Source organism: Myotis yumanensis, unplaced genomic scaffold (genome assembly GCF_028538775.1).
Source record: "Myotis yumanensis isolate MYYU_CA2020_CCGP unplaced genomic scaffold, mMyoYum1.0.hap1 SCAF_14, whole genome shotgun sequence".
Taxonomy (NCBI): Eukaryota; Metazoa; Chordata; class Mammalia; order Chiroptera; family Vespertilionidae; genus Myotis; species Myotis yumanensis.
In genome coordinates, this window is record NW_027223765.1 from 12,661,981 (window position 1) to 12,689,879 (window position 27,899).

At 49.2% G+C, this 27,899-nt stretch overlaps 1 protein-coding gene across 1 annotated transcript in view; it reads right to left on the reverse strand.

The window, feature by feature from the left end:
- Nucleotides 1-575: 575 nt before the first annotated feature.
- CMTM7 (CKLF like MARVEL transmembrane domain containing 7) overlaps nt 576-27,899 on the reverse strand; it is a 36,690-nt gene continuing 9,366 nt past the window's right edge. Inside the window, exons 2-5 of the mRNA XM_070391085.1 lie at nt 9,906-10,079; nt 5,856-5,954; nt 2,982-3,063; nt 576-1,235 (exon numbers count right to left, since the gene is read on the reverse strand). Of these exons, the coding sequence (XP_070247186.1) occupies nt 1,222-1,235; nt 2,982-3,063; nt 5,856-5,954; nt 9,906-10,079 (369 nt within the window). The 3' untranslated portion in view covers nt 576-1,221. The remainder of the gene's footprint in view (nt 1,236-2,981; nt 3,064-5,855; nt 5,955-9,905; nt 10,080-27,899) is intronic.

Here is a 27,899-nt window from a genome sequence, read left to right on the forward strand (position 1 = left end):
GGTACCCATTAAACACTAAGTCCCTATTCCCCTCCCCTCAGACCTAGCAACCACCATCCTACGTTCTGTCTCTGAATCTTGACTCCGCTAGGTCCCTCATGGGAGGGAATCAGACAGCATTTATTACTTTGTGTCTGAGCTATTTCACTTAACAGAGTGTCTCCCAGGGTCATCCCCGGGGTAGTGTGTGTCAGAATGTCCTTTTTTTTTTTTTTGGTGCTGAAACCCGGGAACGAGAATGTCCTTTTTTAAGGCTGCCCGTGTTGCTCTGAGTCCTGCTTTATGTCTTTCGTGAACAGTACTGACTTTCACCCTTGAAATCAATTTACTTTGAAAATATACAAATCTTGAGAGGCCACTGTGCGCTGCATCCTTAACTGGTCTCACCTGCCCCCCCCTCCCCCCCACCTGCGTGGTCCCCGGGTACCATCTCTCCCTGAGCTTCGCGGGCCCCTTCACTTCACTCCTGGTTTTACAACTTTTCACATCGATGGAATCCTACACTGTGTGGTCTTTAGAGACTGGTGCCCATCCTGCTAGCTTATTCTTCTGGTTTAATAAGAATCCTTCTGCAATTGGTCAAGTCAATATTTTATTTAAAAAAAAACCTACACACACATCCACACAAGCACGCACACACACGCACACATACCTGCACACACACACACACACACACACACACACAGCTCCCGAAGGCAGAGCCAGGAAAGGAGACTGAGATCTTGTCTTTGGCTCCAGGCTGACCACAGAGTGCTTCTCTTCCACAGCCGGCCGCACATGAAGAAAGAGAGCAGATGCCCAAGCTGATAAATTAGGAGAGGGCTTGGTTTTTACGGGGAGACTTAAGGCAGCGCCACTCCTGCGAGGAGTGGGATTTGTGCAGGAGCATCCAGAAACCTCTCTGTTGTGTTAGGTCCGGTCACCAGTCCCCGAGGCCGTTGGAAAAGCAGGAGGCAGAGACCAGATTTCCCTGGAGGCTGCTTTTCTTTCCAGGACGAGGAGAATGTTCTCCGAGGTGAATAGGCCGGAGAGAGAGGTCCGGAGCAGCTTGGGAGCCCAGGAGGGAGGAGAAGGCCCTCCGTGCCCGTCAGCCGGGCAGGGCTTTGGCACAGGAACACAGGTTCGGAAGTCTCTCCTGAGGTCACTGGCCCGCGGGTCCTCCTGCCTGCGGGGCCACACGCCCTGCAGGGCCTCCTGGCGGGCCTGGAGGCTGCGGTGTCCTCAGACGGCTGCATCTTGGGAAGGAAAAGGCAATGTGAGGCCGGCCGGCCAGGGCGGGGCCCACCCAGAAGTCACACACCAGCCGGGTGACCCACGTTCCGCTCGGTGCACTGCCTTCCTCCACCCAGCACCAACTTTCATTGGGATTATTTTACTGTTTAAATGCATCTCTAAAAAAAATAAATAAATAGTGCAGAGGGGATGCCCATCCCTATTCCTCCCCACCTCAGGGTGCAACATTTTTTTGCATTGTTTTCATCATTCATTTTTGCCCTTACACAGCTTTATGGAGATATCATCCATATGCCACAGAATTCACCCATGGTCTGCACTGTAGTCGCAGAATTGCACGACCATTTTAGAACATTGTCATCACTTCAACAAGAAACCCCATGCCCGTTGGCAGGCAGCCCTGTGTCCCACCTCCCCTGAGCCGTGAGCAACCGGGGAGCTACTTTCTGTCTCTGGATTTGTCTATTCCGGCCGTGTCGCCTCAATGGGACCCTACACTGTGTGGTCTGTGGAGACTGGCACCCTTCCTGTGAGCTTTTTGCCAGTGGCCCTGGGAGGAAAGGGAAGCTCTTTCTGCAGGAAATGTAATGTAAATGCTGCCACCTTTTTCATGCATTTTTTTTTTAAAGAAAAAGAACAAAGAAAGGAAGTGCTAGATCACAGAACGAAGAGGATTAATTAAATTAGCGGGTTCAAATTTTCAGCAATTCTTAAGATAAAAAATACTAGGTATGGTATGGGAATATATTTATAAGGATGTTCATTAGAGCCTTTTTTAGTAGCAAAGAATTATATAACAACAACAAAAGATAATGCCCCTCACAGGAGACAAGTAAACTGTAGCAAAGACATGCAACAGGGTCAGTGTGACCCCATGGAGCCATTAAGGACAGAAACCCTGGCCAGTGTTGTTCAGTGGGTAGAGTGTTGGCCCACTCACCAAAAGGTCTAGGGTTCAATTCCCATTCAAGGCATGTCCCTGGGTTGTAGGTTTGATCCCCAGCCCCAGTTGGGGCACATGCAGGAGGCAACCAATTGATGTGTCTCTCTCACATTGATGTTTCTCTCTCTCTCTTTCTCCTCCTCCTCTTCCCTCCCTCCCTTCCACTCTCTCTAAAAATCAATGGAAAAAATATCCTCAGGTGAAGATTAACAACAAATAAAAAATAAAAAGAATAAAGAAAAGGATGACAGAAAAGAGCACCAACCAACATGGGGAAAGTGTCTGGTAGATGGTCAAGTAGGAGAAAAAGGTCAGGTTACAAAATAACCCCCACCGTTCTGATCCTTTTAATCAAAGCGACATGTATACATATGTATCTCCAGCTCACTCACGCTCTCTCTCTCTCTCTCTCCCTCTCCATCTCCATCATCTCCATCTCCATCTCCGTATATTACTCAGAGAGAGGGAATACTGGAAGGAAAGACACCCAGCACGTGCTATTTCGGGACAGTGTGAGGACAGATGGTTTTTATTAAAAACTTTTTGTTCTTATTTGCATTTTCTAAATGTCCCATATTTTCTCTCTGTCATTAGGAAACATGTAAAGAAAATGCTTCTCCGTCAGAGGCTGGCATGTCGGGGCATTCCTGGGCGCGGCGGGCACGGGGCCGAGCAGAGGTCCCGGGCGCTTGTGCCTCGCGGCCTCCTCTACAGCAGCCTGTGATCTGTTGTGAAGCCCGGAACAGGCTGTGCTCCGGCCCCTGAGCTCACGGAGATCACCTGTGTTCGGACCACCAGAACTCACCTGTGGACTGGGTCACACAAGAGATCTTGTAGGACAGCCACACGCTTGCCAGGCAGAGGAAGGTGGCCACAAAGCCGAAGATCTGCACAGGAGAGAGGGGAGAGGAAGTTCCTGGGTCAAGGGCCAGCCACCCACCCCTGTGCCTGTCCCTGCACTGACTGTGGCGGGGAGGGAGCCCGGGGAATCACCTGACCCAAACCCTGCGTCCTGGCTCAAGTGCAGAGACAAGGCCCTGTCCCCAGGGCTCCCGGCTGGGACCCAGGTCTCCACCCCTCCGTCCTCCTCACTCGGGGCAACTTCACGCCCATGTTCAGGTTTGTTTCAACCGAGCTGGGCCAAGCCACTGTACTTGAGTTATCCTGGGCTAACGAGAAAGAAAAAGGTGGAATCGTGCGTTTTAACTTGTGTTTTAAAATGTATAATGTTAAAATGGATTCTATTGGGGTGATAGCACTGTTTGCATTTCATTCATGATGGTTTCTGTCTGGCTTCATAGCTGGGTGAGAGCCAGGAGCTGAGGCTTTGCTATCTAGCCTTACGTTTGCACATCCTATATAATAAAAGGCTAATATGCAAATTGTCCCCTCGACTGGGAGTTTGACCAGGGGGATGGGGCCGGCCAGCCAACTGCCCACGGCCCCTCCCCTCCACCAGCCTGGCCCGATGGCCCCCATAGGGTGAGCCAGCCGGACCCCACCTGTGCACGAATTCGTGCACTGGGCCTCTAGTATTTAAATAACATTGGACTAAAATACGTTCAGGCAGTGAGCGCTCCTTTAGTTTCTGAGGGTCCACCCAGTGCTCAACTGTGAGGCCCTCGCCTCGTCCAACCTCCTCATCGGTGGAGGGGGGACGGGGCGCCCAGACAGGAAAAGGGCCTCGCCTGGGGCTCATCAAACGGGCAAGCGAGAAGCAGGCACACACTCTGGTGTCTGGCATGGAACTGCGAAGCCTGAAGCCATTTTCCTCACTTGTGAACAAATCTAGTTTATGGGGCACTTACTCTGCGCCCACCAGTCTTCTAACTCTGCCCAGTGGGTCCTGGTGTGACCCTCTCAGCCCCTCACTTTGCAGCTGAAGAAATGGAGGGACGGGGGGAGGGGGGGTCAACGATTTGCCCAGGGCCACGGAGACAGCAAGGGCCAGACCTGGGACTGGAGCCCAGGGAGCCTGGCTCCAGAGTCCACACTCTGCTCTACCTGTGGCCCAGCTGACCTCAGGCTGGCAAAGAGCCCCAGGCTCACTATGTTGCCACCAGGTGCCCTCGGAAACCACTGCTGCCGTCCAGGAGGAGGGGCCCAGGGGAAGATCAGGATCTTCAAGGCTGGGCTTTCTCTTCAAGCCTGGCTGCTGGTTTGCATAAGGGGCTGCCCCCCCTCCCCCCGGCCTACACACCCTCTCCCCTCCCCCCAGCTCCGTTCCCTTGGCTCCTTTTGTACCGACTGTCTGCACCACATAATCAGCCTATTCGAGCCTGTTCTGGCCTCTCATTGTCTGTTCTGCACAATTAGCACATTATACACTGTCCTGGTCTCCAACTGTCTGCACTGCATAATGGAACAGCTTCTTCATTATGGCCACATAATGCCCTTCCGGATGGCAATGCGTTGTTTGCGAAATGTACCACGCGCCTTGGCCCTGACTCCTGAGCTGGATCACCACTCTCCCATCAGCAAGGACCCTATCTTTTTATTTCTTCCGGCTCCTCCACGGAACCAGGCCTGGTCCAGGCACAGAGACGGTGTATGATAACAGGGGCCGATTGGAATTCCAGGGCTCACACCACTCTGTGCCACCTGAATCATAAAACCCAGTGGGCCTCTCCCCATGTGGGCCTGAAGCACGGTGGGCACAACTTTTCTTCGTGCCCCCTCCACCGGCCTGTCTGCAGGTGGAACCCTGTGGGTGGCAACCACCCCTCTCCTTGGAGCCTGCAGGGAGGGGGTCCTGAGGGGTGCAAGGTGGTGGAGGGGAGGGAGGGCTGTGGGTGGCTCCTAAGGGGCATGAGTGTTTGGAGGAGTGACCTTCTGCCCCACGCCGACCTTTAGAGGGCAGGCTCCACCCCTCGGTGGAATTCCAGGTGCGAACCCACTCTTGGCCCAAAGCCTCGGGGATTTTGGTAAAGCTTACACATGAAAGAGTGGCTGCCACACAGGCAGCTTTGCCTAAAACTCGTTTTAAAAGTCTTGCTCCTTAGTGAGGCAAATCGGTACCGGCCCACAGGCCACCAAACGGAAAAGAATTCGCTAAATCAGAAATCATATGACAGCAGTCTATAAATCTTTAAGATAATGGCATACACATATGTATATCTGCGTGTGTATTTGTGTGGTAGGTATAAATGGATCCCACAGCACTGCAGTTTTGTACATTTCCGTGCTACCTCTGTTTCAGCTATCAGAGGGGTCAATTCCACCTTTGAAAGGAACAGGAGGATTCCTTCCTTGCCTGAACGTGGCTAAAAGTTAGGACTGATAAAGCTGGGACGGATGGCCGACGTGACCAGCAGATCACAGCGCTGTTCCCTTGGGCCCAAGAGGCTCCAGAATATTTCCCCGCACGAGGCCGAGGCAGCCACGAGCCAATGACCACAACGGACACGTGATTTCAAATCCACTTGCTGCCTGAATTAAGTGGCGGCTGCAAGAGAGAGGCCCGGGCCGCTGGGGCCATTTGTTTGCCAACAGCCCTGATGATTCACCTCCTGAGACCCTCCGTTTAAGCCTCTTTGGGGACCGGGCTGGCTGGATCAAGGTGGGTACCGATCCTGAGAAAGAACGGCCCCACAAAACAATCCCTCCGCTGTCCCGCCAAGAAGAAAACGAGCCCGGAAAGCACGGGCTCATCGCGAAGGCGCCCCGAGGAGATCCTCACCGAGGCGGCTACCAGCTCGCTCTGGCTGTAACTCTTGGAGGCGGCCACGATGGAGGCGATGAGGAGGAGCAGGGTGCCGATTAAATAGTGCAGAAGTTCCTGGGGGCAAAAACAAAGCAGAGCCGTGGGTCGGAGGTCCGCTCCTGGCGCCGAGAGGCAACCGGGCATCAGGAGAGATGAACAGAAGAGGAGGGAGTATAGCACCCCGACAGGAGCAGCGCAGATCACAGCCAACAGGTGCGTAAGGTGGCCAGGATGATGCGTGAGGCTGGCCAGGATGGGGCCGAGCAAGAGAGAAAGGATGCCAGGCAGGCAGGGAGGAAGGAAGGGGACAGGAAGAAAGGACATTTCCTGCGCGAGGACAGAAATCCACCAAAGGCTGCTCCACTCCTGAGATCAACCTGTAGACAGTACCTTGATCTCCGGCCCCCGAGCCTCTCCCAGCACCCAGGCTGGAGAGTTTAAGCAAAGCTCCAGCCCCGAGAAGTGAGGCCCCTTAAAGAGATGGGTAACCTGCCCTGGCTGGTGTGGCTCAGTGGATAGAGCACTGGCCTGTGGACTGAGGGGTCCCAGGTTCAGTTCTGGTCAGGGGCACATGCTCAGGTTGTGGACTCGATCCCCAGTGGGGGTCGTGCAGGAGGCTGCCGATCAATGGTTCTCTCTCATCATTGATGTTTCTATCTCTCCCTCTCCCTTCATCTCTGAGATCAATGGGAATATATTTTAAAAAAAGAGAGAGAGAGAGATGGGTGCCTTTTGCTTCTGCCTCAGAGAAGGTTTTGGGCTCACTGAGCTGGCTCTGGTGGTGCCTGCCCTGTGAGCCGTTTTTTAGTTGTGGACTTGACAGGTGCTCGGTCCCCTCCGACCCGGCGTCAGAGCCTGGAGTGTGGTCCCGGCCTTTCTGCGAAGCGCCCGGGCGTGTGGTGGGCGCCGGCATTCTCATTCCTAAGCCCGCCTGGTTTCGTCTGCATTTTGTCTTCCCCCTTCTCTTCTCCCCAGAAGTGCACCTGAGGCCAAGCTCTGCGGGTAAGTCTCCTGGTGGGACTGACTCGCCTTTGCTCCGCCCCCGGGTGGGTCCGCAGGGCTGTCCGTTGCCGTCCCACTCTCTCTCCAGGATTAGGATGTCATTCAGCAGCATGGACGCACTCCCACCTCCTCCTTCTTCCTCCCCAGTAAATACCAGGTCAGAGCAGGACTGGGGTTCAAGGCCATTCGTAATGCTCACTCTGAACCCAGAGCGTATGCATGTGCAGTCTCCAGCGAGAGTTCAGAGAAGATTCCTTCGTGAAGTTCTGCCCATCAGGGCAGGCGGCTGTTCAATGTTGGCAAGCATCCCACTTTCAGGCTGCAGCTCCTGTCAAAGCCGTGCAAAATCGAAGACCCTGACTTCTCCCCGAGCGACGAGAAAGGAGTATCGCAAGGTGGACCACAGAGATTTTGACCAAGAGCAGACTAGTAACTGGAGGTTCCCTACGCCAAGATTCTCTGGGGAAAATGACTTGAGAGAGAGGGTCCTAAAGGGAGGTGCCAACACATACTGGGCTAAAAAACTGTGTGGCTGAATGTATCCTTCCAACATTCACGCCCCTTTCAGCCTCCCTCATTCTCCCCCCACAGCCTTTACCCTCTCCTTTGCTTGTTCCTTGTGAGTATCAGGGAAGCCCCGCGGAGCTTGCTCTCAAAAGCAGCAAAAAGGTGCCACAACTTTGAAAGGGGCCTTACAACTTAGCAACATAAGAGGAATTTCTCTTAAAATGTGAATGATTAAACAATTCAACCAAGAAGCAGAGGTTGTCAGACTAGATTAAAGAAAAAAATCCAACTACATGCTTTCTATAGGAGACACACTTTATATTCAAAGACACAAATAGGTTGAAAGTAGAAGGATGGAAAAGACGTGTCATTCAAATAGCAACCAAAAGAAAGCTAGAGTGGTGATAGTTGTATAAGACAAAGTAGATTTTTAAAACAAAAAACGTTACCAGAGATTAAAAGGGACATTTTATAACGATGGACATGTCAATTCGTCAGGAGAATATAACAATTATAAACATGCATGCACCTAATAACAGAGCAACAAAATACATGAAACAAAAACTCGAATAAATGAAGGGAGAAATATATAATTCAAAAATAATAGCTGGAGGCTCCAATACCACATAATGTTTAGAACAACTAGGGAGAAAATCAACAAGGAAACAGAAGGCTCAAACAATACTATCAAACAACTAGACGTAACAGGCATCTATGAAACATTCTATCCAACAACAGTAGAATATACGTTCTTCTCAAACGCACATAAAACATTCTTCAGCATAGACAGTAGGCCAGCGGTTCTCAACCTGTGGGTCTCGACCCCTTTGGGGGTCGAACGACCCTTTCACAGGGGTCGCCTAAGACCATCGGAAAACACATATATAATTACATATTGTTTTTGTGATTAATCACTATGCTTTAATTATGTTCAATTTGTAATAATGAAATTGGGGGTCACCACAACATGAGGAACTGTATTAAAGGGTCGCGGCATTAGGAAGGTTGAGAACCACTGCCGTAGACCATATGCCAAACCATAAAAACAACCCCAATAGATACAAAAGGACTGAAATAATGTGAGGTGTGTTCTCCAACTGCTACAGAATAAAATTAGAAATCAATAGCAGATAGAAATTTGGGAAACTCACAAATTTGTAGAAATTAAACAACACATTCCCTAACTAATTCATGGGTCAAAGAAGAAATCACAAGGGAAATTAGAAAAATTCCTGGAGATGAATGAAAATGAGCATCCAATACACCCAAATTATGGGAAGCAACTAAAGCAGTGCTCAGAGAGGTGTCTATAGCTGTAAATGGAAAAAGAAGAAAGGTTTCATATTCATAACCTAACCTTCACCTTAAGACACTGGAAAAGACGAGCACAGTAAACCTAAAGCAAGAAGAAAGTCAGAAAATAGCCAGTGCTGGCAGGATGTAGAAAAACCTGGAACCTGAATATATTGCTGATGGGAATGTCAATGGATGTGCCACTTTGGTAAAACAGTCTGGCAGGTCCTCAGACAATTAAACATAGTGACCATGTGACCCAGCAATTCCACTCTGAGTTAGAGTCCCAAGTGAGTGAAATCATGTCCATACAAAAAACTTGCACATGAATGTTCATAGCAGCAGTATGTGTAATAGCCAAAAGGTGGAAACAACGCAAATGCCCATCAGGGATGAACAGATGTGGTGTATCTGTTCAGTGGAACACTACTTGGCTATTATGAAAAGGAAAAAAGTACTGACACACAATACAACTTAGATAAACCATGAAAACACTCTGCTAAGTGAAAGAAGCCAGTCACAGAAGACCATATATATGATTCCATTTACATGAAATATCCAGAATAGGAAAATTTAGAGAGACAGAAAGTACATTAGTGGCTGGTCAGGGCTGGAGGGGATGAGGGGTTGATGGTGACAGTGAAAGGGCATGGAGTTCCTTTCTGAGGTGATGAAATGTTCTAAAATGGATTGTGGAGATGGTTGCACAGCTCTGGGAATATACTAAACCCACTAAATTATACACTTTAAATGGGTAACTATGGCATGTGAACTATCTATCAATAAAGCTGTTTTAAAAAATAATATAGTGGGAAGAGAAAACCCTGGCAACTTTGAACTCTTTCCTCAGACTCTGCCGGTCCATTTTAGCTGACAAATGTTATCATCCAATACTCACAAGGGTACAAATACCCATCACCTTTGTCAGCTTCTTCCTTCCATGTTCCTCCTCCCAACTCCCCCACACAGCCCATTATCTGTCACTTGAGAGGATCAACATTGGGGTGAGAGGCCGAGTTTTCCCGTGGCTGGAAGGTGAGTGTTAGAAGCAGCGGGACATCAGACAAGCAGAGATGTCCACCAAACAGTGGGAAATTCAGGGCTGAAGCAGCGAAGGATGGTGCAAGAGGTGGGGTGGGCAGACGAGAGGGCTCCAGGGGGGTCTCAGCGCCCAGCTAACACCCTGACTTCCGGGTCAAGGGCAGGGCCAGGCCACTCCCTTACCGACAGGGGCCAGCTGATGCAGGTGAGCACGCGGTAGAGGCGGAAGAGGTGGACCAGGTAGAAGGCGAGGATCATGATCAAGTTGCAGATGGTGACCACTTCGAAGTATCTGTAGGCGCTCTGGCTGATCCACGGAGAGCTCCTCACACAGATGAAGGCGATCAGCAGGCTGACCTGAGACATAAGCACAGACACACCTCAGAGAAATGCCACCAGGACGGGCGCCCGGGACCAAACGGCAACAGCGTAACAGAAACACGAACAATCACCGAAAATCGAGGAACTGCTGCAATTCAGGATGTTTCCCTACAAATAGGCTGGATGGGTACAATTTCCTGCGGTGCAAGCTTTTAAACTCTCTTTTTGTTGTTGATGCTCACCAGAGGATATTTTTCCATTTGTTTTTTTTCCGAGAGTGGGAGAGGGCGAGACAGAGAGAGAAACATCGATGTGCGACACATCGATTGATTGCCTCCCGAATGTGCCCCAACCAGGACCGGGGATTGAGCCTGCAGCAGAGGTACATGCCCTTGACCGGAATCGAACCCGGGACTCTTCAGTCCACAGGCTCCATCCAATGAGCCAAACCGGTTAGGGCAGGATCTGTTCTAAAAGGACAACTAATTTAGGACAAAATTTATTTTATGTTGCCCCTTCCCTACAGAACGGTGATTCTCAGAGGGTATGTGCGTGGTGGGGAGCGGGGTGTGTCCTTTGGCGATGTCTGGAGACATTTTTGGCTGTCCCAGCTGTGGTGGGGGGTGCTATTGGCATCGCGTGGTACAGGCATGGGTGCTGCCAACCAGCCCACAATGCACAGGATGGTCCCTGGTCTCCTTTGTGGCCCAGACGGTTGTGCTGCTGTGGAGAACCGGCTGGAGGACATGGGAGCCTGTGGAGAAAATCAAACCACAAAAACGGATCTAACGCTGGTAAAGCGGTCAAGGCTAAAAACGCTTGCTTCCTGAAGCCCCTCAAAACACACGCTCCCCAGGCCCTCGGGACAGGCACAGCGGCCAGAGGGCCCCCTGGGCTTGCAGCCTACGGTGCGCACGAAGAAGGCTCTGCTCAACAGATCAATGCAGAAGAGCGTGACCGACGAGAAGGGGCCCTCCACACTGGCCTGGTTCCCTTTGCTAATGAGCAACGTATTTTCATGTTCTCGGTTCCTCTCCGGCCGGCCAGCCAGCCGTGGTAACAGAATGATTCACGCCTTGAGGTTGTTCCACGGCCGAGGGGAGGCCTGCCTGCCTCAGGAGCGTGCGTGCTGGCCAGTGCTCGGCTGCATGGGTCCCCACGCCCAGATCTCCTCTACCTCTCAGTCCGACACCCACCCGCTCGGGGCCGGGGCGGTTTAGTTCAAAGCCCACCTTACATAATGCACACAACCCAGGAGGCAGGCAGTGCGTTCCCGGTGAAGAAGCAGTTCTGCACCGAATTCAATGCAAGGATTAGAATAATTCTTACAACCTTTCATCCGTGACAGTAGCTCTTTCTTGTGGTCACACAGAGATGTGTGGGGTTTCCCAGTGACCAAAAGGGGCCTGGGCAGGTCTCCCCCGAGCTCCCAGGCTGAGAGCACATCGCTGCTCCACCACAGCCCCTCAACCCTCCCTGGGCAACTCGCTGTGAAACGAGACTTCCTGAACTCTGTCCACCCACTGGGATTGAGTCTGCCTACTACGACCTCTGCTTTAGGCAAGCCCAATGCCGGAAAGTCTCATTTAGACAGCAGAGGCTGTGCACGCAGGCAAGCTGCTGGAAGCTTCCTTTTTGCCCAAGGGTTCTCTCACTCCTAGTTTAGAGAGCCAGCATCTCAGCTAGTGCAGTTGGCCAAAAAAAAAAAGAGTTGATTGATAGCGATCTTTTCAGGAATTCTTCTAAGGCCAGTGGGTGGCCTCTGCAGAGGCTGGAGGCCCCGGAATCAGTCAGATCCATGCCCAGGCGGCTACCAGGAAGGAGAAGCATAAGAAGCGACAAAGCAATGACGGAGAAAAAGGCCCTGGGGTGTTGGTCCCCGACCCCCGGCTGACCCTCTCAGGACCTCTTCTTGTTCCCTGTTAGAAAAGCAAGTCCACAAACACGTCTGAATTCAGGGATGCGTAGGAGTTCTGACCTCAGGATGGAGTGAAGGAGTGCCCCCGGCTCCTTTCGTCCAGGTTTTGTTGATAATCCTCACCCGAGAATATTTTTTCCATTGATTTTTTTTTAAGAGAGAGTGGAAGGGAGGGGAGAGAGATAGAAACACCGAGGTGAGAGAGACACACAGATTGGTTGCCTCCCAGACACGCCTGGCCGGGCCGGGGAATGAACCTGCAACCCAGGTACATGCCCTTGACCGGGTATTGAACCCCGGACCCTGAGGTGCTCGGGCTGACACTCTAACCACTGAGCCACACAAGCCAGGGCTCATCAAGGTTTGTTCTTCTATATTGAACTGTCATGGGCACTGAAAATAAAGTGTCTAACATAAATGTCCATTAAAAGCAATGTTGCAAGGACCCTCAGCTTAGGGTCTCACAACCCGCCTAATCGCCTCAAATTAGAAACCAGCCCTTTTGCTCCAAACTGTGTCCCTCTGACTCCATACGGTCAGAAGAGAAGATTTTTGTGAAAGTAGCCGTGGGTTTCAATTTCAAAGGAGATGAAGCCAGCCGACAAACCTGAGAGACACAACTGTCCCCTGAGAACTCGGGAACTCAGACAAGCTGGTCCTAACTCCGCAGCCAGGCGCCAGACAGCTTGGCCAGGTTCTCGGCCGGGTGGTGTCCCCAAAATACCCCGCAACGCCAAGACTTTGAATGAAGGTTACTTGACAAGCAGCCGGTGCCAGAGGGCACCTCGACCCTCCCTCGTCTCCCTGAGTGCAGGAACTACGTCTCCCCCGTGACAGGTGCCTCCTGCCCCAGCGGGGCCAAAAGAGACCACCTTGGGACTGGTGATCCTGAGAGATCCTGAGCCAAAGGCTCACAGAACACGTCAGGTTTTTTTTTGGTTTTTTTTTTAATATATATTTTATTTATTTTTTACAGAGAGGAAGGGAGAGGGATAGAGAGTTAGAAACATCGATCAGCTGCTTCCTGCACACTCCCTACTGGGGACGTGCCCACAACCAAGGTACATGCCCTTGACCGGAATCGAACCTGGGACCCTTCAGTCGGCAGGACGCTCTATCCACCGAGCCAAACCGGTCAGGGCAGAACCCTTCAGTTTTATAAAAAGGTTCCATCACTGAGCCTCCGTTTACGATCCGCGCATCTCATTGTGATTCTCTCGTGCGCACGTTCTAAACTGGCGTTTCTCCTGTTGGTCTAATCTTGTGTCAATTTTACTGTTTTGTGACTGGCCCATCCATAAGGTCTAAATAAGGGCAGAGGGGGGTTCTCCCCCTCCCTGACAGCCTAAGGAAGAAATGGAATTTTGAAGGCTGGCCGGACAACTTTTGGAGGAGACTCAAGAGGTACGTTCTGGAGATGCCTTCTTCTGAGCTGGACAGCAGAGGCCTGGGGTGGGCTTGGGGCCCCTGCCGCCTGCAGCCTGAGGCCTCAGCAGGCCTGACCCCTCCATGCCCCTGTCTGGTCTGGTCCACTGAGCATGCCTGTGTCTGGCTGAAGCGGGCACCAGACACCTTTTGTTTTAAGAGCCCTGGGCTGGATTCTGGCAGGTCACCGACCCCATCGTCTCCCCGTTTTTCAGTCTGACCTTGGAATACTGTGTCAATGAGAGAGACAGGCAGGAGGAGGGGAAGTAACGGATGAAAGGTAACATCAGAACGTCTCAGGCCAGCCGGGGCCTGGTTGCACCAAAGGGTCTCGGGTTCGATTCCCAGCCAAGGGATGTACCTGGGTTGCAGGTTCAATCCCTGGCCCCGTCGGGTGTGTGTGGGAGGCAACCAATCGAGGTGTCTCTCTCTCACATCAATGTTTCTCTCTCTCTCTCTCTCTCTCTCTCCCTCCCCCTCCCTCCCTCCCTCTCCCTCTCCCTCTTTCCCACTCTCAATGGAAAAATATCCTTGGGTGAGGATTAACAAACAAAAAAGTCTCAGGCCCAACTCCAAGAGGCTTTTCTGCAAAAGCCCGGGAGAGGAAAGCCAGGCGTGTTCACACGTCAGAGACGTGGACGATGAGACTCGGGTGGAAAGGGCATGGAGACGGAAGCAGGCCCACAGGTGACTTTGCCTGGCAGTGGGCAGGCAGGAAGAGGAATACACACTGCTCCCACCTTTGGCTGAATTCTGCCCTGGGGGGTAGGCAAATTTACCCCTGCCTTCCTGGTAAAGCCCCCACGAGTCATCACCAGGAAACAGCCCTGGTGCCATCTCATCAACACCCACGGGGAGAGAACCTCACCCTGGCTTACTTCCTCTGGGCTCCTGTCTCACTCACCAACATCAGACTTTTGCTACACAGGCTTCTTCCCACCCTCTCACGCCCAGCACACACTTCTGTTCTGTATTCAAATATAAAAATGCCACAGAAAACCCAAGGGAGGCCCTAGCTGGTATGGCTCAGTGGATAGAGCATCAGCCTGCGGACTGAAGGGTCCCGGGTTCGATTCCAGTCAAGGGCACATGTCTGGGTTGTGGGCTCGATCCCCAGTGAGGGGCGAGCAGGAGGCAGCTGATCCACGATTCTCCCTCATCGTTGATGTTTGTATCTCTCTCCCCCTCTCCCTTCCTCTCTGGAATCAATAAAAATATATTTTTTTAAAAAAGAAAGAAAACCCAAAGGAGGGGGAATAACGGAGGGAACATTCTGTCAGGGGTCCTGGGGTCCAGGCCTCGAGCAGCCGGGTAATGCACTGGTTTCTGAATGGAACCAGAGTCACCTGCAGTAAACGAAAAGACCGGAGCCGGTGTGTGTCCTGCTGGGAACATTACCGGAAGGCCACGGAAGAAGCTGCGGACAGTGGCTGCTTCTGGGGAGGAGAATGATTTAGTGGTTTAGAAAATGCGCTTCTTTTGTTCTCCTGTGTTATAAAGATCACAGATTAAGTTGTAAAATAGCATTTTTTAAGGACCTGTCTCGGGGATCTTTCATGGCACATATATGCAGATCTACCCTTTTCTTTTAATTGGCTGCAGCTTTATCTGACCCGGGGTTTCTCAGCCTTAGTACTGGTGACATTTGGGGCCGTCTTATAGGACTTTTAGCAGCCAATAGCGACAACCAAAAATGTCTCCGGATCTTTTTAAAGGTCCTCTGGGCGAGAACCACTGCTTCAGACAGCCTCTTATTAACGGGCGTTTATCCCATCCCCAGTTTCTGACAAATTCAGACAATTTTGCTAATGTATTCTTGGACATACTTCTTTGTATGAGCACTTCTAGAAGATTCCTGGAAGTGAAATTACCGGGTGAAAGCATTTTTACACTTAAGATTTTGATGTTTGCTGCCAAAAGGCTATCATCCAAAGATATGAGTTTCCCCGCATAGAAAATCTTGCCAAAACAGATTATCATCAGTGTCATGGAGCTGTGGCAGAGGATGGCACGATTCATTCACCCGATGTTGAACTGAGTACCTACTACGTGCAGGGCATGCAGCGGGGAGCAGAGTAAGAGGGAAACCCACGGGGTCCCTGGACTCGCCGAGCTTGCATTCGAGTTGGGGAGAAGGGTAGTGAACAAGTTAACCAACAAACACGTTGCTAGGCACTGATTGCAAGGCAGGGTTTTTGGCAGATGTTCACTGGCCAGGAGATAAGTCTGGGTCTTCTGTGAATCAGGCATATTATGGGAAATCAATCTCTCAGCAAAGTTTGTCCTAGATGATGTATTGTAGAACTGTATTCCTGAAACCTATGTAATTTTATTAACCAATGTCACCCCAATACATTCAATTTTCTAAAAAGTTTGTTTTTCCGAAGGCATGTGCCTGAGATTCTCCATTTCATATCCTCTAAAATATCCATTTTATTTATTTGTTTGCTTGCTTATTTATTTTAATCCTCACCCGAGGATATTTTTCCATTGATGTTTTAGAGAGAGTGGAAGGGAGGGAGAGACAGAGAGAGAGAAACATCGATGTGAGACACATCGACTGGCTGCCTCCTGCAAATGCCCCGATCAGGACTAGGAATCGCACCTGTAACCGAGGCACGCACCCTTGACCGAAATCAAACTGGGACCCTTCAGTCTGCAGGCCGATGCTCTATCCGCTGAGCCAAACCGGCTAGGGCCGTTTTGCGGTAATGTGATCAGCAACGATAGTGTCTGGAGCAGGCACCGAAACAAAAACAAAAAGAGGTCCCACTTGCTCTGTTTTGAAAGTAGCACATGAATTGCTCTGGGTTTCATGTTTTCATTCTTTGCACAGAGAGGTTGAGTTCTGTCCAGAGGGCAGTGATGAGCCCAGGTGAGAGAGAGACAACATCTGGGACTGCACCTGGGACTCTGTCTTAAAAATGTCCCCTCAGCAGAGATTCACTTGGGGCAGGCTCAGCGGAAAGGCAGCTGTCACCTCTGGGAACGCTGTGACTGAATATTCTGTAACGAAACCCGCTGTGGCGGAGATGACTTGAGAATCCCCGCCTCCATCCTGTATCACTGAGTGGATGCTCATCCGGACTCCTCGGCAGACAGGAGGCACTCGCTGATGGGGCGGAACCTGCTGAGCCTGGGGGCTCCGAGCCTGCATTAGGCAGAGGGGTACAGAAGGCAAGAACTGCTGCCTTGGCATTCTCTCAGCCCCACACCTGAGCAGCTCAGCTTGGGAGGGCCATTTATGGATGCTTCCTGGTAAGATTTCATTTGAAAAGAAGATCCTACTACCAATGATATCTACATATTGGTTTTCTTTAAATTAAATGCGGCAACGCTCTCCACAGTGCTGCAGCACAGGTAGGCTCTTTCGCGCTTGGTGAGCTCTTACTGCCGAATGTGGCCATGAGCCTCCTGGTCCCAAAAGGATGAAAGACACGTGACCAGTGCCGAGTCACTCCAGCTACCTCAGCTGACTCCCGCCCAGCTCAGAAGATAGAAGCCAACCCCCAGACATGGAAGCCAGACTCGTTCATGATTACCAGAGCCTACCCCAGATGACTTCAGTCATGTGAGTAATAAACACTTATTGTTGTATGCCACCAAGGTTTGGTGACTATTTGTTATGCAGCAAAAGCTAACCGATACATCCGTTTTCAGAATTTTCTTGGTTTACCAGTCAGGCAACCCTAGTTTTTAAAGTAGAAATAAGAGCCCGGCCAGCATGGCTTAGGGGTTGAGCATTGACCTATGAACCAGGAGGTCAACAGTTAGATTCTCGGTCAGGGCACATGCCTAGGTTGCAGGCTTGGTCCCCAGTGGGGGGCATGTAAGAGGCAGCCAATCAATGATTCTCTCTCATCATTGATGTTTCTAGCTCCCTTTCCCTTTCCCTTCCTCTCTGAAATAAATTTTAAAAAATTAAAAAAAAAATAAAGTGGAAAGAAGAATAAAGTTATTTATTCAATAATTATTTATTGAGTACCAACCATGTTCTCAGTCCTGTGCTTAAAACTAGCGATATAAGGCAACATCGGTTTCCGTTTTGCTAAAGACAATCCTAAGGAAACCTTGATGTGTGAAAAGTAGTGACGGTTGCTCAGAACTTTGGCCACTGTCCTGGGGAAATAAATCTAAGGAGAAGCTGTAGGGCCAGTCTCAGCAGGAGGCCTGGCATCCAGCCCTGGGCACTTGCCAGAAGTCAGCGCCTGTTGAATGTGAGAATGTGGGTGTGGGGTGCCTTGATTGAAAACCCAGGCAGCATGATGCCAAATCAGTGCCAGGCTGGGGAAGAAGAAATTAGTCAGGGATAAAAAAATGACAAAGCAAGTACACAAGAACCATTAAGGGCTTGTAAGCATGTGTCACTGATGAAAAACCACAGTGGTGAAAGGTGCGTGCGTGCCATACGGTACCCAGTGAGGAGTCAAGGAAGTCTGATCGCTGGCCAAAGGTTGGCCTCCAATCAGAATAAGTGAGGATGAACGGGAGCATAGGCATGGCTGGCAACCCTGTAGTCAAATAGTCATGTCACAAACACAACCACTAGTGGGCCAGTTAGCCTCCTGGGCCTCCGTTTCCTCACCTTTACAATGGGGATAATAATAGACCTACCACACGGAGTGGATATGAGGATTAAAGGAGCTGACTTGGGTACAACATTTAGGACAGCAGAGGGAACACTGCAAAAGAAGGCACCGGGGTGGAAAAACACAGGGCATATTTGGGAATCGGGGAGCTGTCCATTTTAGGCAAACCCTACGCGTGTGTGAAGGGGCGCAATGGGATCAAAGATGGCAGGGACAGCGGGGCATCAGATTCCAGGCTGAGAAAGGAGGCATCACTGGTGGGCAATGGGGAGTCAGAGAAGGTTACTGAGCAGAAAAGAGCCTGAGGCAGAATTGCACTTGCAGAAAATTAATGTCCCGGTGGACGGGGATGGGGAGGCGGCTCAGAGGTCAGTCAGGGGGAGGCGGTGTCAGTCCCAGCGAGATGATGAGGCCGGAGGGGTGGGAGAGGAGAGGAGTGGGCAGAGGACAGCAGGTGGCATGGATGACTCAGGGCAGCCTCCAGGGATCCAGGCTGCATGGCAATGTGGGGACTAGACCCCCGACACACACACACACACACACACACACACACACACACAGTCTCTGCAGCTGGTGGGGCCAACAGGAAACTCCCCTTGCTCAGCAGGGAAGCAGCTGCCTCATTCCCCAGACTGCCGGCTTGCTCAGGATGAGCTGGCAATTCCATGGGCCCCACATTTCCACAGACAAAAACCACTGACTGAAGAAAAATGCACCGTGCCTCACCCCTGCCGCAGGCCACTGGGTCCTGCTCTAGGACCCAGTTCTGGAGCACAGATTCCAGGGAGGACCTATCCCACTGCCCTCTGGCTGCCTGAGCCTCTGGGGAGCAGAAAGCCAGCGTGGTGAACTGCCCCCCTCGGACAGACAGGACCTGGGGCTGTGGGGTAGACACCTCGCCCCATTCTTCCTCCCTCCTCCAGCTACCTTGTCCTCAGTTCACAGACACGATCACGCTCAACTGTTCATTTTACGAAAGTCCAGATTATCAAAATTTCAATCCATTCAATAGGTAAATCATGAATTGGGTACCCTTTAGTATAATTACTTAACTGAAGGATTGTAAACTCACACGGACCACGTAGATAAAATACATAAAGGAATTGAAATCTTTGGAATAAACACAAATTGTGAAAAGAGATTAAACAATGGCTACTTAATGCCTCCAAATCATTATGATCAGAGTAGGTGAGTCTGGTATTAACAAGTCTTATGATATTTTTCCAAATAAATTTGCATTTATTTTGGCAAAAACAAAGGCAAGATCACTCACTGTGACCTGACCTGTGACCCCAGGTTCAGGAAGTCATTTCAGGAGGCAGGCAGGGAGCAGGCCCTTCTCGGAGGAGGCCGCACTCTCCTTTGCTGTCTCACCTGAGTGCCAGGTAAACACAAAGAACTTCCTTCAGAAAGTTCCCGCCCCCTTGGCCTTCGCTTGTTAAAAATAACCTGGTAAGGCTGGAACTGGTGCTCCCTGCATTTCCCCTCACTGGCCTGCAACAGCCCCCTGGTGGTAAGACACAGAGGGCCTTTCAGTCCCCAAGAAGCAGCCCTGCGTCTGCCCTGGTCTGGGTGCCTTGGGAAGAGGCAGGGAAGACAGGAACAAAAGGTTCGCCCTCAACAATGCCTCCTCTCCCGCACCTGCTCACGTGTGGGGAGCTAACCGGACCACTCAGGTAAATCCCACACAAACGCACTGTCCTCCAGGGACAGCACGTAGCCGGACCTCAGAAAGGCAAGACAGATCAGCCACTGGACTCCCATGCTTCTTCTTTCATCTTGATTCTGAACTGAGTTTTATCACGTCCTGCTTTCCTAACATGTGAGCAGAAGTGAGAAACAGGTAAAGCCCAAATGAACGGCCACCACAGGAAGAGGAAAGAGAGAGGAGAGAGGAGGATTCAGAATGACCCACACTAGACGCTTAGTATGTGACTGTCTTCGAGGGGAAGGACTGGAAGTGGGCTGGGTCCTTAGCAAGCTTATGGATAAACTCTTTCCAGGCTATCAAAAGCCCTCAACAAAATATCAGCATATTGAACCCAACAACATATAGAAAATGCAAATGCACAACAAGTAACTAAATTTTATTCCAGGAACACGTTTCAACATCAATGAATGCACCATATTAACACACCAAAGGAGAAAAATCAAATATTCAATCGATGCAGAAAAAGTGTTTGACAAACTTCAACACCCACTCAGGATGAACACTTTTAGCACACTAGGAGAGCAGGGGACGTCCTTAACCTGGTAAAGGGCACCTACAAAACAAAACTTCGGCGAGCATCGCGTTTGTGGTGAGTCTGCATGCTTTCCTCTGAGACAGGATACAAGGAAAGGATGTCCTCTTTATTCAACATATCCTCAGAAGTTGCAATAAGGTAAGAAAAAGAAATAAAAGGCATAGAGATCGAAAAGGAAGAAACAAAACGTTTTTATTTGTAGATAACATGATGACCCATGAAGAAAATCCCTAAGAATCTACAGAAATAGATCCAAGGACTAATAAATGAGTTCAATAACTGCAAGATCAATATACAGAAATCAACTGTATTTCCATATGTTAGCAATACAGTGAAATTAAATATTGGAAATAGGACTATTTACAGTAACAGCCCTAAAACGGGGAACTATTTATTAGTTTAAAATCTAACTATTTATTAGTTTTAAATGCTGAAAACTACAAGATACCGGTGAAAGAAATTGAAGAAGACCTGAATCAAAGGAGAGGTATAACATGTTCATGGATTGGTAGATGCAATATTGTCAACATGTCAATTCTCTCCAAATTAATATACAGATTCAACATAATCCCATTCATATCCCAGCAGGCTTTTTGGGTAAACTGATCCTAAAATTTATACGGAAAGGCAAAGGGGCTACGAGGTGAGGACAGGGGTGACTACACAGTGAGAGCACAGGGGACTTTGGGGGTGAGAGGCTGTTCTGTTTGACACCGTGTTGATGGGTATGTGGTTCTATGCATTTGCCAAAATGTAGAGAACTGTCATCAACCAGCTGACGACACCAGTTGTGACACTGATTGTGGTGATGGTGGCGCATATTCTGTGAATATGTTCAAAAGCATTGAACTGTATACTTTAAAGGGATGAACTGTATGGTATGTGACTTATATCACAACAAAGCTGTTACCGAGAAACACCTTTTTTAAAACTCCCGAAAAACTAAAAAAAAAAAAAAAAAAAAAAAATGACATCTGCAGAGAGATAGTCTGATGACACTGTCAAACCACAGAGTGAGAGGTCATGGAGACAAGATGAAGAGCAGAGGTCCCAGCCCTCACGACAGGATGTACAAACCTCATGGTGGCATTTCCACAGGGTTTTTTCAGAGCTCAGACTATCTCTGTCCTGAAATTTCTTGATACCAACAGGAAAACCTTCCAGAAAAGCCCCTGATGTAGGAATGGCACAGCCCCCCACCCCCAAAACGCACAGTTCATCTACATTAGCGCCCAGGCTTTGGGAACTTGCCAAGCAATTCATATTCTGACCCTGTATGTTAGAGCGTTCATAGGGTGGGGTAAAAGTTGGTTCACAGTTGTGAGTACGTGAAACACAAGAGTTTATTTTTGTATCACTACTTATTAACTATTGTATTATTTTTCCATACGAATAACTGTAAACCTACTTTTGCCCCACCCTGTAGATTTATAACGATTAGAACAGTTAGTGATCTTGAAAATTTCCCTCCTACTTTACTGGAGATAAATTTTGAGACCAAGAAAAGGGACATGATTTATCCAGGGCGACTCAGCTGATGGGTAGTAGAGGCAAGAGACAACTCGACCCCTCGATACCTCTCTGCTTAGTCAAAAATATGAGCCTGGCACGTACTACGTGCTCTACACTTGGTAGCGAAATGCAAAATAAAATGTCTGCAATCCCCTGGATGAAGGTGGGTTCCCTCCTCATTCAGACACGGACCTGTGCCAATCTAACATTCCGATCAAAAGGACCAGCGCAGACACATAGAAATAAGATGGGGACATGCGAAGGGGGAAAGAGGATGAAGGCCTAGTAGGCAATACAACTACCATAAATATTAAGGAGTTCAGTTGACGTCTGAGGAAAATATTAAAGATGAGAGCTCTCACTAGGACACTGATTGGAGGTAACAGAGTAATAACGAATGTTTACTCAGAGCTCAAACACTTCACATAGGATCTGCCTGGTCACCCTCGGGACCGGGTGATAGCATCATCCCCATTTCACAGATGAGGAAACTGAGGCTCAGAGAGGTTTGGTGACTTCCCCTAGATCTCCCTCAAGCAGTGGGAACCCCACTGCCTCTTACTAGCTACGTGACCTGGAAAAGCTAAACTGAGAGACATGCTAACAAAATTAATAAACTGAGAGGACACCGTGTAAAAATACATTAAAAAAAAAAAGGAATTTAGGAGGGCTCTGACTGTAAAAAGTTTTAAGAATATCTTAACAAATTTATTTTCCTTCACCAATTTTCCCATATATATTTACAAGAATATATATATATGTATATATATATATATATCTCCATTTAATTAAGTCTGAACGACCTCTTCAATAATCATAAAATAAAAACTCTAAATGGTAAAACAGATTTGTGATATCATTAAAAGCATTTCCTTTCCTTTCCCTCCCTCCCTCCCTCCCTCAGCAGTGCCTTAAACAATGGTGCCTTAGATGAAACACCACACCTGTTTAGTGTCCAGATTTTCAGTCCACAGGGGAGTGTGCGGACCTGCCTTGTTCACCGCTGTACCCCAGCAGCTGGCACAGGGCTGGGACAGAGTAGGCACTAAATAAATATCTGACAAAGTGACTTAAAGGCCTTGGCCAGGCAAAGAGACATGACGAAGACCCAACCGAAGGGTTAGTTCCCGAGCCAGAAATAGAAATCCGAAAGTGAGCTGGCACTGGATTCTTTTAGCCTTTCATCCAGTACGGTGATGCCACTATTCAGTGTTGTCTGAAATGAGGAACCCTGTCCTGACAGCTTGATGACCTGACAGGCGCTTCTCTCATCCCCCGACCTGCCTGTTTATCTTGGCACAGGAACCCATGTTTTGACGGTGTGAGTCAGTGGAAACCTGTCAGCTCAACTGGACAAAAAGGGAAGGTGCTCTCAGGCCTGCAGCCGGTGCAGAAACCGCATCTTTGTCAGAAACTCCGGTTGGGCATCCCACCTTCTCCTTGCTGGGGGGCCCACCTGCCCTGAGACTCCCCGCTTCCCGGCCCGGAGGTTTGAATTGATGGGCCTCAGGCCCCGTAGCACATTCTGGGGCTCTTCTGCAGCTGGGCCCACATGGCACCCCCCAGCAGGCACCTCCAACACAGTCTTCTGAGGAAGATCCAAGCTAGCCAAGCACTTCACCCAGATTGACTTTTTTGAAAGGAGTGCTGTTACCAGAGGCTTTGGCAAAGAAAATATGCTTTCATTCATTCATTCATTCATAAAAAAAGATTGAATGCCTTTGAAAAAAGGTTTTTATTGATTTTATTTATTTATTTTTAAAATATATTCTTATTGCTTTCAGAGAGGAAGGGAGAAAGAGAGATAGAAATATCATTGATGAAAGAGCATCAATGATCGGCTGCCTCCTGCACACCCCCCACCAAGGATCGAGCCCACAACCCGGGCATGTGCCCTTGATCAGAATCAAACCTGGGAAGGGCGGGGGGGAAAAAAGGACACTTATGTAATACCCTTTGTAATACTTTAAGCGAAAAAAAAAAAAAGAATCAAACCTGGGACCATTTAGTCCACAGGCAGAGGCTCTATCCGCTGAGCCAAACCAGCTAGGGCTGTTTTTATTGATTTTAGAGAGGACGGGAGAGAGAAAGAAACATCAATCGACTGCCTCCTGCATGCCCCCTCCTGGGGATCGAGCCCACAACCTGGGCAAGTGCTCTGACCAGGAACTGAACCAGTGACCTTTCGGCCCATGGGTCAACAACCAACTGAGCCACTCCAGCTGGGCTAGGAGGGCCTTCTGTGTCCCAGGTACCCCCTTAGGAACCAGGCACCCTGTGGTGACCAAGACAAAGGTCGCTGCCCGACCACAATCCCAGTCCTGGTGGTGAAGACCACTACACGAGTAACAAAGTAGTGAACAAGGGGGCTTCCGCTAGAGAAGGGCTGTGAAGAAATCAGAGCTGCCCACAGGATGGGGTGTGGGGTGGTGTCAGGGTGGGGGGGGGGGCGTCGGGGAAGGCTCTCAGACCTGGGTTTGTTTGTTTCCTGATCTTTAAATATAAAAAATAGGGTCTTGGAGTCCTCTGCCTACAGCTGACAGAAGAAGAGTAGAGAAGCCTCAGACAGGAAGTGGCAATATCACTTTCACAGTCGTTCCACTGACGAGAGCTAGTCAGTCACACGGCCTCACTTAAATACTGAGGCTGCAGGAGATGTCTGTCGGTGCTTGGTCACCAGAAACAAGCCACATTGTGAAAGAGGGAGCATGAGTTTTGGGGTAACAGCTAACTATCTCTGCCATCAAGTTGACCCCATACGGCAACATCTGGCTACATGATTATCTGAATTCTAAGGCTGGACAAAAAAGATGAAAAATAACAGTCCCTAAATGATAGGGGCTGCTTGCTGTGAGGATTCAATGAGGTAATTCAAGTCAAGCTCATAGAAGAGGACTTGGTAGGTGAAAAGGCCTCAATACCTTTTAGCCATTATCCCAAGACATGCTGTTAAGCTCAACTTGAACTATTTACTAACTTCAGATAGGAAGTTAGCAAAAGGGACTTTTGTGAACACAAAAGCACTAACATTGAGATAAGGTGTGCCATGATCCAAACACGTCTCCTGCTGCCTCACTGTCGCTACAATAGGCTGAGAGTCAGAAGGGTCCTCAAAACCAACTCTGACGTCCAATATGGGGCTGCTCTGTCCTGGACTCTTCTCAAACGTCAAGGTCATGAAGGACAAGAGAGACTGAGAGGCTGTTCCAGATTGAAAGAGATTAAGAGACAGGACAACTGAACGTGTGGCCTCATGCAATCCTAGACCAGAGGAAGGACGTTAGTGGGTCAACCAGTGAAATCTGAATAAGGCAGGTAGGTTAGATAATAGCACCGGTGACACTAATTTCCTGATTTAGCGACCTGTTCTGTGGGTGTGTCCGAGAAGGTCCATCTTAGGAAAGCACATTGAAGTGGTTCATTGAGAAAAAGAATGTGTATATAAGTGGAAAAGGAGCCAGCAAGTGCAGTAAATGTTAAGAATTGAAGAACCCGGGGGAAGGGTATATGGGAGTTCTTTGTACGGTTCCCGCAAGCAAATCTGAAATGATTTATAAATGAAAAGTCACAAAAGTGTGTGTGTGTATACACACACATATATAATTTAGAGACATCAGGCACTTCCACAAACATGTGAAAAATAGCAACTATATTTAATAAGCAGATTGAGCAGGGCTTCTTTGCAAAGCACTTTCATCTTTTGCTTTTCACCTGCTGTCTGAGAATGACTCTGATGTTCTCATGTTTTTATGCTTCTGTCTTTACATTTCTGCTTTTTTCAGCAGAAATCCAATATTGCCTCTCTCTTTGAATAAGCTATTAAAGCAAGAGATGTACTTACGTAAGAAAGACTGAGATTTACTTGCCACCCACAGTGGCAGAGGGTGGCCGTCACTTCTCTGAAACTTCTTTCCTGGAAACGAACAAGCCCTTCTAAAAAGAGAAAACATTCACCATCTATCGTCTACGCTGCTGGAGATTTTTAGAATCTGACCACAATGGAAAGTCCTTAATTGGCTGTATTAGTTTCCTTTAGCTGCTGTGACAAATGATCTCCAATATGGTGGCTTAGAATAAGAAAGCATTTATTCTTTCACAGTGATGGAGGCCAGAAGTTAAAAATCAGTATCCCTGGGCTAAAATCAAGGCATCACCAGGATGGCACTTTCTCTGGAGACTCTAGGGAGAATCCAGTTGCTGTTTCTTCCAGCTTCCGATGGTGGCTGCCCTGGCATCCTGGGCTCGTGGTACAACCTCCGTCACATCTGCACATCACCATCGCCTTCTCCTCCTCTGTGTGTCACTTACAAAAACACTTGTCATTGGATTTGGGGCTCATCCAGATAATCCAGACAACTATATGTTGAAGTAACGACCACATCTGTAAACACGGGATTGATGACACCATGAACTGTGACAGCAGACTTAACTGTCAGCAAGGAGACGCCCATCGGGCCCAGGGGGAGGCCTGTAACGCTGCAGTTTTTCTTCTGCCCAAAGTGACAGCCGGCAAACAGGACACACTGCTCAATCACGTTGACATGCAGGGAACCCTCGGAAAATCAACGTCACTTTATAAACACAAGGGTCAGAGGTGTCTCCCCGCCCCCCCACGTGAAATTCACAACACTATGTGTCAATGAGGGCCCTATCTCTGAAGTCAGATGCTTGTTCTCCAGCAAACGTTTCCCCTGGTTACGGGTTAGGTCCTCCCAAGGAGTTAAAGCAAATATGGTCCAACTTAGCCCGCCATGACAAGGCTTGTAATTCTCCCAAGAAAGGTTACAGAAGTAATTTTTCTCCCTCGTGCTTTTAGTTTGCATTCAGTAAACACTGATTTGTTTTCTTCTCGCCTCATTTCAAATAGGAGTTGGGAAAAAATAACACGACTGTTGAAGTGGACAGCAAAAAGTAACATCAAAAGCCAGTGCGGTCTGCCAGGCCGCTGCCTGCCATTGTAGGTCCACAGGGCGCCTGGACAAACATTCTGATAAACCGGTTCTGCAGGTGGGAGGAGGCTGTAGTCAGGTATGTGCCCAGAGTGCATCAGCTTAGAGCCCCAGCAGAGACCAGGCAGACGGGAAGCAATTCTGATGGCTCCCGAGGAACACAAGCAGGCACTCCATTCGTTGATGCAGCCACAAGGGTGCAGATCTGATGTGGGGTACGTGGGCTTCTATGGGCCTATGAAGTATCTACTGCTAAGTTGCTTAAGACAGCATACATTTATCATCTCACAGTTTCCACTGGTCAGGAGCCTGGGCAGGCGTCCTCTGCTCAGGGTCTCACAAGGTTGAAGTCAAGATGTTGGCCAGGCTGGGGTTTTGAATGAGGCTGAGGCCCTCTTCCAAGCTCACAGGGTTGTTGGTGGAATTCAGTTCCTTGCAGCTGTAGGACTGAGGTTCCCGTTTTCTTACTGGCTGTCAGCTGAGGGCTGCTTTTTAATAATAACAATTATAATAATAGCATCTATGATTCATTGAGTTAGGTGACAGCCACTGGGCTAGGTGTGTCACCTCATTTGATGAGCCGCTAGACATCACCCTTAGATGCTTAGCATGTGGCTCTCTCCCAACAAGGCAGTTTACTTCTTCAGGCTCAGGAAGAAAATCTGTCCCTCTGGGAAGGACCCAGTACCTTTTCTAAGGACTTCCACCTAAGTCAGGCCCACCTGGAGATAATCTCCTTTTGATGAACTCAGAACCAACACATTTGGGATCTCAATTACATCTGAAGCATCCCCTCACCTTAGCATATCCTATATAATAAAAGGCTAATATGCAAATTGTCCCCTCGGGAGTTTGACCGACCAGGAGTTCGATCGATCACTATGATGTGCACTGATCAACAGGGGGCGGCGCTGAACAAAGGAAGGCCCCAGCCAGCAGCCAGAAGGCCCCGATCGGCCCTGATCGCGGGCCAGGTCTAGGGACCCTACCTGTGCACAAATTTTGTGCACCGGGCTTCTAGTAACTAACATAATAACCATGAGATGACAACCCATCACCATTGTCATATTTTGTTGGTCAGAAGCCCAGTTGCAGGTCCTACCCACACGCAAGAGGATGGAATTACACAAGGTTGTGACTCAGTGGGAGTCACCCTAGGCTGTGTCTGCCACAGTGGGCTAGCCTGGGAACCTGCCCACCACACATGGAAAGATGGC